This window comes from Aptenodytes patagonicus, chromosome 9 (assembly GCF_965638725.1).
Source record: "Aptenodytes patagonicus chromosome 9, bAptPat1.pri.cur, whole genome shotgun sequence".
NCBI classification, from domain to species: domain Eukaryota; kingdom Metazoa; phylum Chordata; class Aves; order Sphenisciformes; family Spheniscidae; genus Aptenodytes; species Aptenodytes patagonicus.
In genome coordinates this window covers 23,158,055-23,176,234 of record NC_134957.1, presented here as the reverse complement: position 1 = coordinate 23,176,234, position 18,180 = coordinate 23,158,055, and the positions used below count along the sequence as shown (strand labels likewise).

Genomic DNA, 18,180 nt, shown 5'->3' with positions numbered 1-18,180 from the left:
TGTTGTGCAGTTAATGTGGAAGATGCTGGAAGAAGCTGCACTTGTTCCAGCCACCCCACCACTTTGTTCCCTTGTTTGTCTCTCTGGTAGAGGACACTCGAGTTGCCGTGGGAGGGAGGGCTGGGACAGAGGGTGAGGTGAAATAAAAGCTTCTAAGGGGGATGCGTAGAGCAAGGAAAAGGAAGAAGGACAAAAGAAAGAAGTAGAGGAAGTTACTGGAAGAAAGTCCCAAGTTCACATGGACAGTGAGGAACCTTTGCATTTGAAGGATGGAGTGGAGAGGCAAGGAACAGTGGGTGACTGGAAAGATAAGTTTTAACGGCCAAAATCAGCGCCCTGAGTCCGAGTCTTTACAGATATTCCTCCATTTTGCATGCTCCTCAGTTTGGGCAAGGAATTTTAGGCATTTGGGGATTTTCAAAGCTTCCCATGAAGCCAGTCCATAAACACACAAGATTACGGAGGTTCTTGAGAAGAAAACTGCCTTTTGCAGCAGCTCTGCAGCTCATAGGCTGGTGCCTCCCCTCTGGCCGAAGGGTGGGAGAAGAGGGCTCTGTGTCAGACTTACTGTGAGGAGAAAGGAAAAAGAGGCAGCTCCCAGTTTAAGAAAATCCTCCTTTTTGGAAACTTAGCAAATCATAATCCCACTGGCCTTTAATCTCTGAAACCCTGAGCTTAATTCCTGGCTAGATTTAGGAAGAAATAATGAATTTGATGGTCTTTTCATAATCTCTAATAGAGATTTTTGCAGTTAATGGAAGATGGAGCTGATGTGTTAGGAAAACACAGATGCCCCTGCATGTCCAAGAGATTGCTGCAGTGGAGGTTGTTAATCTGCACAGGCGATCTACGCCAGACCAGGGAATTGGAGCTGAAACCCTGTACTGCCACACGCCCCTGGCCTACCCTGCCAGCTCATGCGGAGACGGTGTGCCTGTCAGTGGGAGGGCAATATAGGACCTTTAAGCATTCAAATTATAAATCCCCGCTCCTGAGTTAGAGCTGTATTTGCTTAGCTGGAAGTAGTGGGTTGTGCTAATTACTAGAGACATCCATTGGAGGGAGTCGTGGTCACATGGCTGAGCCCAATGTATTACGCACGTAAGGAATCAAGGCTTGGCATCATCTGCTTCAGAGGCTTGCCTCAAAATTACCGTGTTGTAATTAATGTTATTGTAGTGGCCTTTCTGATTTGTCTGTTATTTGGGAGTCCAGAATACGCTCTCTCTTTATATATATGTGTATATAGAGATTTATGTATACATACGGAAGGACGTATGTGATGTATTAGTGGAAGCCCTGGCTGAAGCTCAAAACTGCTTTCCCGTACAGAAGCCATCGATGATCTTGCATTACAAATTGTGCTCCTGCAAGCTAGTGTAGTGTCAGGGCATGTGCTGTGCTGTAAGGGGAGGTGGTATTTTATATAACTATTACAAATCTTTTCTTCTTGTTCCTCAGTTTAGCTCTATATAGAAGGTTAGACCAAACTTTCCAGAAAGCATTACATGAAGCTAAACTTTGCGGTGGTTTTATATAAACCGCTGATGTGTAGGAGTTCTTTTTCAGCAAGCTTCTAAGAGAAGGTATCATCCATTTTCATAGTAAAATTAACATTTAGTGCCCGCAGAAGGCATGGGAAATTACATAAAGCAGCAAGTAGTATTGGGACTACTGTGCATATAATTTAAATAGAAGCTTCTGTGCAGTAAATCTATGTGAGCTGATCACCCTTGGTAGCTGTTAGATGCACAACTTCCACTGGAGCCCAGTATTTGCACCTGTATGTATGATCTGCCTGATCTTTCGGGGCGTTTGCTGCGGAGCGTGACCTGGGGAGGACGGATGCTGCAGCCGGAGCCTCCCGGGCTGCACCAGCCAGGGAGGACGGCAGTGGGGTCTCCGCAGCTATCGCCCTGCGGTCTGCAGCTGCTGGTGACGCACAAGCCGTACGTGGTGAGCGGGATAGTGGGGGACCTCCTGCCTGCAGCTGGCAGGCGGTTACAGGCAGGGGGCTAGCTTCACTGCCTCTATTTGTAATCTCTGCCCTCCCCTGTGCTGTGACTGGCTCAGCTCTTGCAGAATGACTGCCTGAGGCCTGCCAGGCACGTTCCTCGTAATGAAATCCTCTTTTTCAGCTGCGGAAGTGGCTATTGAGCATGTGTGATAGCTACTGAACCTTTTTTTTTCTGGATATTTCTTAGGCCTCTGCTGCTTTTACCTGCCCAATTTTTGCTCCCCCTGTCCCTATGCAAAGGCAGAGAGGAGTCTGCCTTGAAGCCCTGCCAGTCGCTTCCCGTTCTTGGCGTTGAGAGGACACAAACAGCGCAGGACAAGGCGAGGGACGGGCTGTGTCTGCGGAGGTGTCTGCAGGCCCTCGGGGCTGCTGTGGACAGGTAGAACGTCTCCGCTGTGCTTTCTGTAGAAGTAAGGCTGAATCTGAGGCTGGGGTCTAGACCCAGGCTCCCTCTGTGCTCATTCCAGTTTAGAGGAAAAGATTAACTGGCTGTAAAGATGCCTCTAAATTTGGGGCTGTTGTAGGCTTTGGAGAGGTCACTGTTATTACGGAGACCGAAACTGGAATTTCCTGGATGTTTGCAGGAGTTCAGGCTTGGGCTTTGGAAAATTGCCTGTATTGTTTTGGGAAAGGGTGGTAACAATAATAAATACTCCACATCTATTATATGTTTGCTATTCTCATTAGTCTAAAACTGCATCAGACAGACTGACTATCCTAAAAATGCATACGTGATAGGAAATGCAGGTCTGGAAGCTGGTGATGCAGCAGATCCATCACCTGGGCACAGCCTGGCACGTGTGCTAATGGGGCAGCCGGGCTGCCTGCCTGGGGCAGGTTTAAAGCAGCTTCTTGTAAATATGCAGGTGAAAAATCGCCTTTCACTGTCCTCCTGAATGAGAAATTCTCTGCCTGAACAGAGCAGGGGCTCTCAGTTGCTGAATGCAGCCTCTGGCTTTTAGTTATCACACAAAAGAAAAAAGAGAGAAAAAGAAACCACCTGATTAACCCAAACCGTTCTTATTTCTAACACCGCTCGACACAACCCACCCTCTGTGTCTGCGAACACATCGCAGCCCACACGTGCTACAAAGCTGGTCAGAAACGAGGAGGACGGTGCGTTGTGCGAGCGCTGGTCTCGCACAAACCACTGGGTCTCAGTGGAGGCCGAGGAGGGAGGGCACTGGGGAGACTCAGTCCTCACCCACCCGACGTGGTCCCTCCTTTGGTGTTGTTTGGGGGCGGGTATAGAAAAAGCCAGCTCCTTTTGAGGGAGCCCTCCGGCAACCCAAATAGCAAAGGAAGAAAAATAAAATAAGCCTTGCAGTAAACAGCTGGGTTTAGTATCGGTTTGAATGGTAAGATGGGGTAGGAGCATAATCCAACCTGTCCCTCCCCCAAATAATGGTGACAAAAAATATCCGCCCTGGAAGGATGCTGCGATGGGAAGAAAGGCTGCCTCCCGTTGGTGCGAGCCAACTCCAGGCCCTGTCCGTTCAGGTTTAAAACGTTAAAGTCCTCCTGAACTCGTGTTGTTTGCTACTGGAGAAGAAAATAAATGTTTGTTTGGTGCATGTTGGCCTTGTGTCTGTGTGCGAATGTCCCGGGTATGGTCGAAGGAGCAGGTTTCCCGGAAGGTGCTGATGATCAGCCCCCGTATGCCCATTTTAGTGTGTAATGCATATGCATTGGCAACGTGTCTGTGTTTGTCTTTGCCTGTAAAATCATTTGCTTTTTCCAGCTGAGCACATCTTTTTGTGTGCGTGTGGGGTGCCTCTTTAAGGTAACTGCTGGTTCTGGGATCTGAGAATGAGGTTTGGGATAGAAGCTGGCACCTGGACCATAAACCCTGAGTGTGTATGTGAATTTAATGTAGGAATGAGCTTTTCTGGCTGCTGTAGAAGGAATAAAGATCTCCCATCCTGTCCTCCCCCCTGCTCCCCCCCCCCCCCCCCCCGCTCCTTTTATACATCTCTATCTGTAGAATCAGAATTCAATTTAACTCTTAGCATGGAGAAACGCAGTGCAGCGCTGAGGAGAGAGGCTATGCGATAAATTTATGATGGGATGATGTGCATAGTATTGTGCAGAGCTAAAAAGTGATTCCCCGTACAAAATTCCCACGTTACAGGCTGACAACGAATTTCCAAGTTGCCAGGGGTTGCCTTTTTGTTATTTCGGCTGCTTTTCTTCCCCGCTCTTTCTCCTGCTCCCCTACCTGGTCTGAGCAGGCTCCTAGCAGCACTGGCTCTTTTTGCTGGCATTTAATATTTTCCATCCGAAGCTTAGCGCAGGCGGTACAGACGGGGCAGACGTGTCCCCGCCGTGCAAAGGCAGTGAGGAACGGGATCTGCGTTGCACAGAAAGCCCGGAGACGCCTTCCTGGAGCTCAGTGTTGGCATCCGACCGCGACGCCGGCTTCCCGGCCCCCCGCACAGCTCTGTTTTCCGAACTGCCGCAAAAGTCGAGGGGAAAAACATGCCTGCATGGCGCTCCCTGTCACGGCGGGCGGAAGACTCGTGTATTTATGGAGCCAGCGCTTCCTTTTGCGTTTGACTGACAGCCAGGATCCCTTCGCTGCCTGGTCACTGGAGCTGATTAGTATGCGAAAGGGTCCGCCTCGCACCGAGAGATGCAGCCGCAGCAGCTTGCAGAGCTGTCACACTCACACAGGCTTCTTATCTGCACTGGCTTGACGAATTAAAAAGCAAGCCAGCCAGCAAGAGAGAGACCGGGAGAGAGAGGGGGGAAGAGAGAGAGAGAGAAGCTTGCAGACAGCGCTCGCTTTCTTTTGCTAAAGGAAGGATTTTGCATCTTAAGTGCTCACTGGTTGTGATGATGCTTCACTTAGCGGGCTCCAGAATGAGCTAGAGACAGCAGATAGGGGGATAAACTAAAAGCAGACCACAAAGCATTACGAACAAAACCAAAACCAGGAACAGTTTTCTCCTCTATTCTAGCATGGTGGATGTATGGACAGTCTTACAGAGCAGAGGTTGACTTCTCCAAATCTGCCAGCCCCACATCTTGAACACTACAGTGTTCTGCATTGCACCATGACCTTGGATGTTCAAACGGTGGTCGTTTTTGCAGTGATTGTGGTGCTATTGCTTGTGAATGTCATACTCATGTTCTTCCTGGGCACTCGTTAAATGGATTTTTTCTCCTGAGCTGTTGGGGGCTACTACTACCACTAGCAATTCAACAAGAGAGCAAGAGCGAGAGAGAGAGAGAGAGAGAAAGGCGAGAGAGAGAGAGAGAAAGAGAGAGAGAGATATTTCTTACTGAGGGGGGAAACGCGTTGAGCTTCAACATGGCCTCGCTGTGATATGTATGACGTTGGTATATTATCTCTCCCTAAATCTTTTGTCATGTCTTGTCTTTTAAGTATGCCTGTAAGTGTAGCTGCTTTTGCCTGGGTTTTAAATGTGATAACTAATAGTAATCCATTCATATATCGTTCTGTGCTAGCGAGATAGAGCTATACATATTTAGTTAGAAGCAGAGTGAAAATATCTTTCTGTGGTAAGCACTGGCTGTGTTATTTTGCTTCCTTTAAAATAGAGACTCAAGTTGATAATAAGTCATTTTGTGTGAAATTTCTAGCAAGCAGTTAATGTGCAATGTCTGTGAGAGTAACCATGTAGCTGCCAGGTGAGAGGTGGTGGTGTGTGCAATTGAATCGAGCTCTGGACATTTTTAAGGAGGTATGAGAAATCCTATTAAAGGATTAAATCTTTGCTAAAATAACATTCAGCCACAAAAAAGGGAGAGTAATTCTACTTTCTTTATTTATCTGTGTTGCCTTGATGATCTGACTTGATTTCTCAATATTCAGCCCAAAAGCCTCCAAATTCTACGTCCACACTGATGTATCCTAGCTCCTTTCTTTAAAGATGTGAGAGGGACCGAAACATAACCTGCTGGGCTTTTTTTCTGTTTGTATGTGGTTTATATCTCTGCAAACTGGGAAGGAGGGATCAAAGAGAAAAAGGGGAATGCATGCTTTGTTTTTCTTTGCTAAAGCAACAGATACGGAGGGGTTGGGTTTTGCTTTGATTTCTCTAGAAATTTTATTTTGGCTTTCTTTTCTTTCGCGCGCGCACGCGTGTGTGTGTGTGTGTGTATAATTTTTGGTAATGTATGTAAGAAAAATCTTTGCCCACCTCAAGGATAACAAGATTTTGAGATGGGTTGTTTTGCGTGACTTTATTTACATTGATTTTCTTGAAAATGAAGTGCTAAGTTGTGTCTTGTAGGCTTGCTGAAAAGGTGTCCAGAGGTCCTTCTGTTGAAAGATGTCTAGACCAAAATTGCAATGTTTACAGCTTGGAAGCAGAGCTGGCTGGGGGGTTCGAGTGTCAGTGCATGAAGTTTAGAGAGAATATGAAGGGAATGTCTGAAGAGAGTAATGTCTTTTCCTCTTGAAAATACGTCTCTGTACTGTGTTTCTGTTAGAAATCTTAAGGATTTTTTTATATATTATTTTCCCCTCTGGAAAAATCAGAATTGCTCAAAACAAAAAAAAAATCACAGTTTGAAAATGTTTATATCTCTTGCTACTGTTCACTGGAATTATATTGCCTTGATAATTTGACTAGTTTGTGCTAATTCCAGCTGTCTGTTATTTATCTGATGTCCTCTACTAATCGGCAAAAAAAAAATTCATATAACTGATTCATAAAGACGTAGCTGGAGCTTATAGATGGAGACGTATAGTTATTTCCATGTGAGAGTCTGTCTGCTGCAAGTTAAATGCATAGCTGGGCTTAGGAGCTGATTTCTTTTCGGCTGGTGGCATGATTGGAAATTGAGTTAAACGCTGCAAATCTGGCACTTTCAAAGTGGCTTTAGCTGTAAATAAAAGAGGAAAAAAAAATTTCCCTGAGTCCCGGGGTGGTAACAGTCGGCCCCCAAAGCTGACAAGAAGTGTTTGGTGGCAGTAGCCCATTTTAATGAGTAGAAAAGCCAAGACCCAGCGATACAAGCCCAGCGAAGATGCTCGGGCTGGCTGGCTCTGTTTCCCCCTCTTCACTTGTAGCTATCTGTGCAAGAGGTATCGGCTTCACTTCATAAGAGACTGAGTGAATCTTCTTTTTATTTAAAAAAAAAAAAAAAAAAGATGCTGAGGATGGTTTGGGTTGTTAAACAGCTCAAATTTGCTTTATTTTCATGTTAGCTATCGTGTCATTAGTTTTATAGGTTGCAGAACTTCCTGGAAATATAATAAATGAGCAAAGACCACCATGGAAAGGGAATCAATCAAACAGCAGCCAAAATAATCCTTTCAGTGAAACAGGTTTGAGCGACATAGTGATTTGGAGGAGTAAGGGTGGAAAAATGAGAAACACCCCCCCCAAACCAAACAGCGAGTTAAAACTGGGATGCAACTGTGTCTGAATGTTTATTTTCCTCAAGGTTAGCTCTCTGCCATGAAGGTTTGCCTTTCAATAAGATTTCTGTGAGGAATGCTTGGTACCTAACGTGGTTTTCTAGTGCGTGCAAAGTGCATTCCTTGATCCGGAGCTTGTACTTCTCGGGTGATATTTGGGAGGCGTGCGTGTACGCGACGGCGTATGTTACCGCATGTGTTGGGAGCTGCCGTGTCCGACTGCGAATTCCTGCGAGCCCCTTCTGGTTCCGTCGGGGGAGTTGTGCGTTGCTGGGGGATCTCCGGCTGGTGGGGTGCATGGGGAGGACGAGGGTGTCATGCACGCTCAGCTACTGGGGGAGTGATCACTGGGAGCTTATTTTTTTTCCATCATGGAACACGCTTGAGAGAATTAATGTAATTTTATTACAACTTTCTCGCCTTTTATTCTCCCAAAGGCTGGTGGAGTCAAAGAAAGCAAGTTTATGCAGAGTAATACGAGTGTGAAAGTTGGGAGCAGAAAACTTTGTTATTGTAGCAACACCGTTCTTGTTATATCAGGCTTCCCGTTGGACTTTTGGGGAAAGAGAGGAAATAAGCCTAAAAAGCGAGCAAGGGCTGGGGTTTCTGCTTGTTTAGTTTGATCCCTGTTTCCCACCCCCAGGCCTCTGGCCACCTTCTCAAACAGGCCTTGAGCCACCTGCCCCAATCCCATTTTTGTAGCTTTGCACTTGCAATTTTGCATTTTCCAAGCCTGCAGTGGAGCCTCAAACTGCCTGGTTTGCAGGAGCAATTAGCTAGTTAAACAACTCCGTCTTGCCATACTTTTCAGGAGCGGCTCAATCCATGACAGTTCTGCATTAGCAGCTTTTTGGGGCGACAGCGTTCCTAGTCGCTTGCAGTAGATCCCTGTACTCGTAAGTGACTGTGCTTGCAAAACTCGGGGTGTAATTTGCACGCTGTAAAATATCTACATGTAGTGGAGCTTTCCTTCTCCCTAAGCTCCGTGGGACAATTCGGGTCACGCGTGTGGCTGGTCGCGGTCGGGTTCCTGGGGGTAGTTTGGCCCCTTAACTCCCCCCCCCCCCCCGGTTTGTGGACGTTGAGTTCTTCGCGTTTGCGGGGATGCTCAAGCCCAGGGATGGGGAAGAGTGATCATACCTTTAAATAAATCAGAGCACTGACCCTCTGGAAAATACGACCCCAAAGAAAAAATATTCATTTGTATGCAAATAGCATATTTATAACGCCTAAAATCTCTTTCAGTGATTGCTCCTGTGTATTTGCTAAGGCTGGGTGATGGGAGACCTGCCTTGCTGTTTGTCTGCTTAAGCAGGATTCAATGTTATTTGCCACAGGATTCATGAAAATGCCTCTGACTGTATCATAGCAACCCTGTTTCACACAGTCCATAAAAAGTCCATTCCTCCTGAGCGGCAATCCGCCGTCTTAAAGATTCAGGCGCCCTTCTCGCCATGGGGAAAGGGTGCATTTCTCCCTCTTTGGATGCTTCGGAAAAAGCATACGTGTCAGGATGATCCCTGCTAGTCCCGCGTTCACTGTGATTTTAACGCTCTTTCTTTAAGGCTAATAAGAGGGCTTCCTTTCGGTTTTTTAAAGGCTTCCTCCCCCACCCTGGATATTTCCCACCTCTGTTTTAAACCTCACATGACAAGTTAAAAGGGGGACGGGACAGCTCAGAGGTCTCTGACGTGATGGCTCTTTTCTGTCCTGCCATTTGGATTTTCCCCTGGGATGGCAGCAGCACAGCACTTGCTTATGCTTTGTAGTGAATGAAGATCTGCCCAGATTCGAGCCCTTCTGTGGGAACGCAGAGGTGCTTTCTCATCCCGTAGATGAATGTTGTTAAGAGCTGCATGTTCACCTGACTCCTGCCCCCATCTGTTTGCATAATGTGGTTATATTTCTTTTTGGATCAGGTATTCAGTACACAGCCCAACTGCTGTGTATAATGTCTGAAGGAAAATTGCCAAAAATCCATGTAAGTTTTTTGGGGGGTTTGTTTTAATTTGTGAATAGAACCCCTCTTCTGTATTGTTTGCTTCATTTTGTCATCGTTCTTTGATTTCTGTATTTAATGAATGCTGGTTGTGAGGGGAGATCCGGTGCTCTTTGTGTACAGTGCTTGCTTGCTTGCATGTATGTATGTATTATGCCTGTACTGTACCTGTATGTGCTATATGTTGTTAATAATGCCTCTGTGTCGGTGAGGGGGGGGCGGTTTCTCTATTTTGCATTCGCAATGTGTATCTTTCTCGACTGGGTGTGATAATCGTGTTCAGCGTGTATCTCCCAGTGAAATGTTATGAGAGCTATTCTGATAAAACGCAGGGATTTGTCTCTTATAATGCGGAATCTCCAGTGACCAGAAGTTAGGAAGCTTGAGGAAAACTCCCTAATGTTAATAATTGTGTAATGATTGTCCTGTTGTGAAGAGGATGTTTGTTCAGGGGTTACAGCGGCGGCAGAGGATAGTTCTGCTGGGTCCTGGTTTTGCCACTGTTTTACTGTATGGCCTTGGGCACGTTCCTTCACCGCCTTGTGACTCTTCTTTCCCAGTTGTAGACAAGGAACATCACCCATTACCGAGACGTAGCCAACACCGATCGACTGCTATTTCTTCCCTTTCTGCAGTGTCCTGTAGCTGCAAAGCGCTGTTGTTATGGTCAGGCGGCAGGGGTATGGCGGTACGGGTGGACAACGTGTGTCCATGCTGGCCCAACTATGCGTAGCTGGATTTTGCCCGTTGGAACTGTTGTAGACGGCAAGCTGTAGTGATTTATGCTTCTCACTAAAAATAGATGCTCCGGGAGGAAGAGCTGCTGGAGGAACCATGATTTATTTTTTTTATTTTATTGGTTATGGTTGAATTTCTTTCCTGAGTGGAAATGAGTCTTAATCTACAAGAGCCCACAGATGGCCAGGTTGTCTCTAACCCTGCTGTCCTCCTCACCAGCAAAGGACCATGCAGCCTCGACTGTTTATTTCCAGTTTTTGTAGAGTATTACTCCTGTGTTGTCGGAAACACCACGCTGACGGCATGTTCACTAGGACATCTGAGCTCAGGGCGAGAAGCCTTCAGAGCTCTCCTGTTGATGAACGTGTTGGGCAGGCCTGAAAGCTTTACCACCCGAATTAAAGAGGGCCTTAGGCGGTGAAGGAGCACTCACATGAAGGTATTTAAAGAATTAAGTCTGGATTTCAACTGACTCTGGTTAACTCATACAGAAAATGTCATAGGAGTGTGCTACTTTGGGGAGCGACCCCTGCTCCCATCACAGAGCCAGGGAAGCTGAGGCACGTGGCGGTCAGAGGGCAGCGCGTGGTGGGGCGGGGGTTAGTAGCGGAGCTGGGAGCAGGAGCAAAGCTCCGGGGCCCGCCGGTCGCTCTGCCTGCTTGGCTGTGCTACCTCCTCTTAATCCGCAGTAAAGCAGGGCGGGCGGGCATGCCGCTTGGTTTCTGGCTCGTACATTTTCACCTGAACCTTGCCATTTGGAAGTGTCAGAGGGACAGGCTTGTGCTGGGGAGCCGGGGAGTGAGCTGCCTGCAGCCTGGTGAAGGATCTCTTTTAGGGGATTTCGGAGCTCCCAGCGTAGCAGACAAGTCTGTCCATGCCCATGTGGAAGGTCCCATGTGGTTTAGTGCCTGCCCCTTCTTTTGCATCAGCTGAGACATATATAACATAATGTACAGACTGCTGGCAACGATTGTGTTTCTATTTTAGGCAGCATCTGCGGCTAAGTAAAGCAGGGGCTACACTGCAAGCCACTTTGCTCTGTGATCTTGTTTAAGTCTCTGAGGGATGAACTGTTTCTCTAGCCCTGTTGCCTTCCTCTAGGACCTGACCAGGACTTGCAAGGCAGACGGTCGTAGCCCCGATGGGTGCTCGGGTGAGGGCAGGGCAGCCCTGCCGTGGCGGCGCTACGGCCACAGAGGTAAAGCGGTCTCAGTAGGTGGCATCACCCCATTGCCACAGCATGGGGTAAGGCAGCCCGACCTGGCAGCCTGGCCCTGGCCCTTCCCCCCCCCCCCCCCTTTTTTTTTTTTTTTGGACAAACCCCAAAGTTAATTTCTAGGTCATTTATTGTTATTAGATTATCTTACTGCCCCACCACAAGCACAGGCAGCTGTGTGCTCCGGCATCCTTTCCTTCTCGAGCTGAGCTGCCGCGCCGTGTTGCTGCCGTGCCGTGGGGCGCACCAGGGAGGTCTGTGTTTTTGCCGCGGGGCCGGTGGGGGACTGTAGCTGGAATGGTCCTTCCTGCTTTGTTTCTGGTGGGGAAAGCAGCGTGCCCAACTATCCTGTTGCCTCTCAAGACCGTGACCTCCGTCCCCAGATCTTCTTCCCCGCTTGCCTCCTGTGGTGACCTTTGCGGAGCATGTCCTGCCTGGAATGATGAGGATAATTGCCATCGGGTTTGCAACACGGGCAGGGATGTACCTGGGCATCCTGGATGTGCCCTGTGCCACCAGAGAGCCGACTCAGCCTCACCAGTCATCAAGTAAAATTCCCTGGATGTTGCTGATCGGGTTTGTTTGCATCAGTTCCCTCTCGATACTCCGGATGTTTGCCCGGAGAGTGTCTGTTTCTAAAGGGTTCAGCTTCTCATGGTGCCAATTCTTGGGTCTGTAAGCCGCTATAAGGGAGCTCAGAGCTCGTGGCTGTGACAGCGCTTGCAGCTCACACGCGAAAGATGCCGGCAGAGGAATCAGCCAAACTATGAGGATTTTGAAAATAGCAAAGATCCTAACTGTGTAGGGGGTGTTTCTTATAACAGAAAAAATGCAATGGGGCCTCGGCTACACAAATACAAATTTAGAGAAGTACCCCAAGGGTCAACCTTTTACCCTGATAAGCAGTGGGCTAATTTGCTGGGCATGTCCGTTTTGTCAAGTAAAATTGTTCCATTTGAAAAAAAAAAAAGCATCAGGCTTTTGCTGGCATTATCAGAAAACAGTTTTTTTCAAAGGATTTCTGTGGACCACATTCCCCGTGCTATTTCTGATGCTTCCGTTCTCCTGTATTGTATTCAGTACATCTGACAAGGTTTTCTTAATAGGTTGTGCACTGAAGTTTCTGTTCTGATATCAAATTTAGGGAAGGCTTGTTATCTAAAATTCTTTCTTCCTGGCTTGATAAGGTGCTGATTAATTTTATGCAACTCTCTTTCCTTATCTAGTTGAGCTTCAGTCAGTTTTAGTGTAATCTTGGAAAAGCGAGATCAATCTTTAATGTTTGTTTTTAAGGTTTATTCCAAAGCCTTTTAGGCATGCTGGATGTTTGGTCTTTTGTGAAGTTCTGTGAGAATTAAGTTAAAAAGTGACAGTTATAGAACAGGTTTGGAATCCAGATGAAATGTTTTAAAGTTTCTGTAAAACAAGAAAGGGCATACTTTAAATGGCAGTTGACTCTGATGTAGTTTTAGGTATTAAATTAGAATTTTATTACTCTAGTGTTGTACATGTGCAAAGCTGGATGCATAAAACAGAGAATACTAATGGTGCCCATATATTGGAATGCGTATATTCATGTACGTATTTGATACAGGAATGAAGGAGAGGGGCTATTCCCTCTCCATAGGTATGTATAAGGTAAGGAGGGTCAGGGGCACCTTCCCATATCTCTGCCTTACACCATGGAGAAGGACTGTGGGGGCACAGGGTGCTGTACTGGGGAACTGCCTCCTGCTTTTGCCGAAACGCACAGGCAAGAGGAGGAGACGGTGCAAGGAAAGCGGTTGTCTCTGTTCGGTGCAGCCATCTCACTCTCGGCAAGGAGGGGGCTCGCCGGGGCCGCGTTGTCGTTGCGGGCAGCTCCCAGCCCTGCCAGGCACTGCGAGCAGGGGCACCTGTGCTGGGGTGGCGGGGAAACTCAACTGTCATCGGCGGAGAGCGTCTGCCTTGATTTCGTGATCAGGAGTTGACATCTGGATAGATTTTCAGTCTCCTCTGGTCCAAGGCAGACGAATCTCTCATCCGATGCCCAGCAGCAGATCGATCCCATCTCCTGGACACTGAAGGTTTTGCAGAAACGTCTAAAAGTCTTTGCTAAAGAATTAAAAGTACACACGCGTGCAGAGCAAAGAAACTAAACCTCACAAACCTGCGGGATGGGAACAAATATGCTTAAGACTAACCAGCTGCCTTACAATTACAAGTCTTCAACCAGGAGGAGCCTGGCTTCTTCGGTGCATACCTGAAGCCTGGGAAGTGTATTCACAGGCGTTAACAGGATCGAGACCCTAGATTTATGGAATTTAGAAGGCACTGGCCTCGCTCCCCCCGCTGCACCCAGAACCCCGCTGCAGGAGTGGGTGCTGACGAGCTGGGTGCTGGTGCCATCCCCCCGAGACGGGATCGCACTCTCAGCCCACTGCCATTTGCAAATTGTCACAGTGGCCCCAACTGTCACAAAAGCCATTTTTCCAGCTCGATATTAAGCTCGGTATGAGACTGTGTCTAGTCCCCAGAGCCCAGGTTTGGCTTAAGGTTGTAGGCAGCGCATTCCCGGTGCTTCTTATTTTGCCATCAGGCCGTATAGCTTCCCAGTTTCTTGTTCTCCTCCTACACTCCCTGTGTTAAACAGTTGCTGTGTTTTGCCCCCCAAAATGGTGATGGTTTAATCTATCTCCAGCGTGTGTTTTTAGAACAGAGGCCAGGCTGTCCCTCTCTCTCATCCTCGCACACAGCAACGTGTGTATGTGTGCATGCGTGTGCAGGCATTTGTGCATCTTCGTATGTATTTCTTTTTACATATACAGGGAAACACACAGATTAAAACACATGTGCATATGTTTTCCTTCCCAGATATATTTTGGAAAATATGAGTCAGCAGCAGGCTAGAACATATTACATAATCTCTGGGAGTGAAGAAAACCTTGCAATTTATTAGGAGGAAGGCTTTCTGCAAGCAGCATGTTTTAACATCAGTTTGTTACCACACATTGGTGTGTGCCTCTCGGTCAAGTGGCCTTATTTCCATCGTACACAGTTGTGTCCGATGCAGAAATGTAGTCCCAGTAGCCTTGGGTTTTGTTATATTTTTAACCCCCACAGTAACAATAGCAGAGTCTCAGGGCTGTGATGATGATAATGACTTTTCTCCTCTTCCTTAACATGTTATCCTGCAAAGACTCTGCGATTTCCCTTTTTGGTTCCCCCCCACTCCCCACCTCCTGCTGTTTTCTGTAAAAATCTCAGGGCTGAGACAAATCGCACATGAGTGCAGCTGGAAATAAATGTTGCCCCCTCCGCCTCCCCTCTGCTCACGGCCACCCACCTCCACTGCCTACACCCAAATGGGAGAGTGAAGTCAACATCCACTTTTAGCCCCCGTCTCCTGCTCTCGCACGGCTCTCCCTGCGAGTTTATTTCCAACGCCTTGCAGAGTGCGGTGGCTATGCCTGCTCTATGCGCAGAGAGTGAAATTTGGAGGGGGTTGAACACCATTTTAATGGCTTCTGCAGCCATAAGAGCACTTGTCTGGTCCCATCGGCAGTCGTGCTATCATATGCCTTAACATAAGGGGACGAGAGAGGACACGCAGTTTTCTTCTTGTTCACTAAGCATCGCAGGGAGGCGGGAGCATCATGAATTATGGAGAGACCGAGGAGCACAAACAAAAAAACAAGTAAGATGGATCTGGCTCAAGTCAGACAGCAGTAATGTCAGGGGTTTGAATCCCACCTCCTGGGCTACAATGGGTGTTGTGAGTCGTGGCACACGCAGGGGGATGGGAAGCAGTGGGGCACCGAGCAGAGCGTGGCGGTTGGGTGCTCTTATCCTCTCAACCTCAGTGCCGTATCTCAGTTTCTCCATCTCTAATGCCAGGCTTAATTCCAGGCTGTTCAGTCGAATCCCTGTATTTCTGAAGGATGTTTCGAAAGCCTAGGACGGGAATGGGCACTAGCAGAGTTAAAGGAGATAAAGAAAAGGACTTGTTTGTTTATTTTTAATTTGCCCAATAAAAATGAAAGGTTTTGAACTGCTTTCATCTCCCAGGGCACTGCAAATACTTCCGCTGTGGCTAAGCTAGTGGTTGCCTTTCAAGCAAAGAGAAAGCTCTGTTGTGGTTTTAAAATATCAAAGCCTTCCCAAGGAGGCAGTAAATTGCCATGCTGGCTGAAACCAGGAGTGCAAGTAGCTCCGTGCCCTGTCTGGGACAGTGTCTGAGAGACACGCTGTAGAGAAAATTGAGAGAGACACAATAATTGATGGTGACGGAATAACCTGTTTATCCAGAGCACTCTGTCTTCACCCCCATTAGCTCACAGGTTTCTGATGCTTGGAGACAAGAGAATTTAAATCTTCTGTATTTTTAAAACCACAAAAATCTCTTCTATAAGCAGGAAATTCTCATGAGCTCAGCAGAGGGGATGTGCTCTTCAGTCCACCATCCATCAGGGCTCTCGATACTTTATTCAAAAGCCTGGTTTGAGCTACGTGTGTCTGCCCAGTGTTTGGAGCAGTTGGGGAATGAGAGGGTGCTCCCGGGGCTGAGGTTCGGGGGAACTGCTCCCCCATTTCCAGCCTCTCTGCAGCCCCACGGGTGATGCTGTAGAGGCCATTTCATCTTTCTACATCTTTGCTCCTCTTTCTGTAAAACGTGTGGAAGGAAATTGCCCTTTCCTGTTAAATGGTTTGACAGCTGAGGATGAAAAGTACTGTATTGAAGGCAGATGGGATTATAGCAGACCGAAGATTGCTGAAAAATGCCACTCTGCCCTTCACAGGCAAAGAGGAGAGAGGGAGATAGGTTTTGCAGGGGCCCTCTGGCAGACCAGAGCTCCCACCCAGGCTGCTCCCTCCTTTAGTTAAAAGCAACGTCTTGAATTCCACCTGAGGTCCCAACAGAGATGAGATGCCAAATGATGTCAGCAGGGTTCCACCAAAGATTAATTTGGCCTCAAATATTTTGCATATGCAACATCAGATTGCATCCTTATTATTTGCACTGTTTTAAACAGCATTCAGCTAGATAATGTTTCTAAACCTCTTTAGAGCCTTCAATCGTTACTCGGTAATATAGTTGCTCTCTGTTATTAATTGATCCAAATTAGGCTTTTTTGTTTCTCTAAGCCTTTTGTGGTATTTCTGTGCAGTTAGAAATTAATCTGCATTGAGTAGAAATACCTAAGTAAAAATAGTAGCTTTGCAATAGTAGCTTTTCAGTCTTTCATGACGTAAGCTCCAGGGCAGAACTGTTCAGGGTAACCAATAGTACTCACCTTATAGCCAGTAATAAGATATAGGAGGGGCTCACAGCGCACAAAGGAGTGGCACAAAGGACACCCAAGGCAGCCCAGCCCAGCTCTGGATGGTGAGATCCCCCTGGAAGTGCTGTCTCCTAGAGACATGTGGTCTCTCCGACTGAGTGACATGAGCTCATGTCTTACTTCCCAAATCTTTCCCTTTAGAGCTTCTGTGTTTGGCCATCCTCTCCCCAAAGGGAAGGTTGCTCCCTGGGGCACGGTCCCTCCTGTTTTGTCAAACCTGGCAGGAAACGTCTGTAGTGGTTAGTCTCAGATGGTCATGAAAGACTTCCACTTGTTCCTTTGAACAGTTCTCCCATGGCCGAAAACATCTCACCGTCACTAGCAGTGGTTTTAGGTTTCTTTTATTTCCCTTTTTTCCTTTCTGTTTCTACTGCAGACAGTTTTACCTTTGCGGGTTTTTTTCCAAATCAGGTTGAAATTCAAGCAATAATAATACTTGACATTCTTCATTCCAGCATCTTAAAAATGTTTTCTGAAGTTGGGTTACTTAAAAGCCTTTGTGCTATGTAAATACTCAAGTACTTTTCCTATTTTAAAATGGAAATGGGTGCCTGAAAACCCTCAAAAGTCAAATGAAGATCAAAGGCTTGTGACTACTAGCAGTTTTCTCTATTATCCACAGGAGCTCAAGAGTAAGGTTGTATAGGATAAGTGCAAAGGGACTGCTATGCTGATAAGAGCCCAATGCATCTGTAAAACTCAGCCCTGGTGCTATTGAGGGCTGGGCTTGGTGTCTGACATTCCTACTGCTGGCCTGGCTGGAAATCCCATGTTTTATCATCTTGTTTTCACGTCCATCCCCGTGCAACAGTGGCCAGCAAATGGCTGGAGTGGGGCTAATGGTAGCCTTTTTTCAGTGGTAGCTGGATTTGCTTCACAAGCTTTTCAGAAAAGCAAAGCTGCTTTTCCATTGTCCATCCTTCCTCACCATTTTCCTCCCTCCTGTGGCTTACGAGCAGGAATCAGGACAATAGATGGAAATTTATGTCCTGGAGGCATGTGACAAGGGTATCCTGAGGGTTCAGGGCAGATCACAAAACAGTTGCCTCTGATAAATGCTCAGAGGTTTCCGTGGGTTTTCTCAGCAGCTATAGTCAATGCTCACAGTGGGTATTTTCACCACTGACCAGCTATTCATTGGGAAATGTTACAAGGCTGTGTAAGCCACCAACAGCATAATCCTTGTAGTAATAAAACATAAAAATGGATGCAGAGCGATTTGGCCAGAAGAAGAGTGGAAAGAGATAGTTAAAATCCAAGGAGTGGCTGTTGAAGTGCAAAAGGATCTAGAAAGCAAAGATGCAAAAATAAAATCTGAAATGGAAACAAGTAACATTTTTACAGCATTGTATAACTCATTTTAATTGCAATCCATCTAGAAATCTATTTGAGGCAAGGAATCAATTCAGAATTGTAGAGCAAAGCATTGGTCTTCCAGATGATTGCAGCTTTCTGGATTGTTATTTTCAGCTTCCTTCCATAGTTTCTGTGAATTCC

At 46.9% G+C, this 18,180-nt stretch overlaps 2 protein-coding genes across 15 annotated transcripts in view; both read left to right on the top strand.

Annotated features, from left to right (window-relative positions):
- ARHGEF9 (Cdc42 guanine nucleotide exchange factor 9) overlaps window positions 1-18,180 on the top strand; it is a 235,122-nt gene that overhangs the window by 97,914 nt on the left and 119,028 nt on the right. Inside the window, exons 1-2 of one of the 14 annotated variants that reach the window (XM_076347472.1) lie at window positions 8,240-8,305; window positions 9,329-9,390. The exons of 10 other annotated variants lie outside the window; for them this stretch is intronic. In XM_076347472.1, coding sequence (XP_076203587.1) covers window positions 9,361-9,390 — 30 coding nt within the window. In that variant the 5' untranslated portion in view covers window positions 8,240-8,305; window positions 9,329-9,360. Of the gene's footprint in view, window positions 1-5,278; window positions 5,360-8,239; window positions 8,306-9,328; window positions 9,391-18,180 lie in introns of those variants that run through there. 3 more of the 14 variants (XM_076347476.1, XM_076347474.1, XM_076347473.1) reach the window with 3 other exon arrangements.
- LOC143164629 (uncharacterized) lies at window positions 4,652-5,172 on the top strand. Its single transcript, XM_076347479.1, has one exon. The coding sequence runs from the start codon at window positions 4,990-4,992 to the stop codon at window positions 5,167-5,169; it is 180 nt and encodes a 59-aa protein (XP_076203594.1). The 5' UTR covers window positions 4,652-4,989; the 3' UTR covers window positions 5,170-5,172.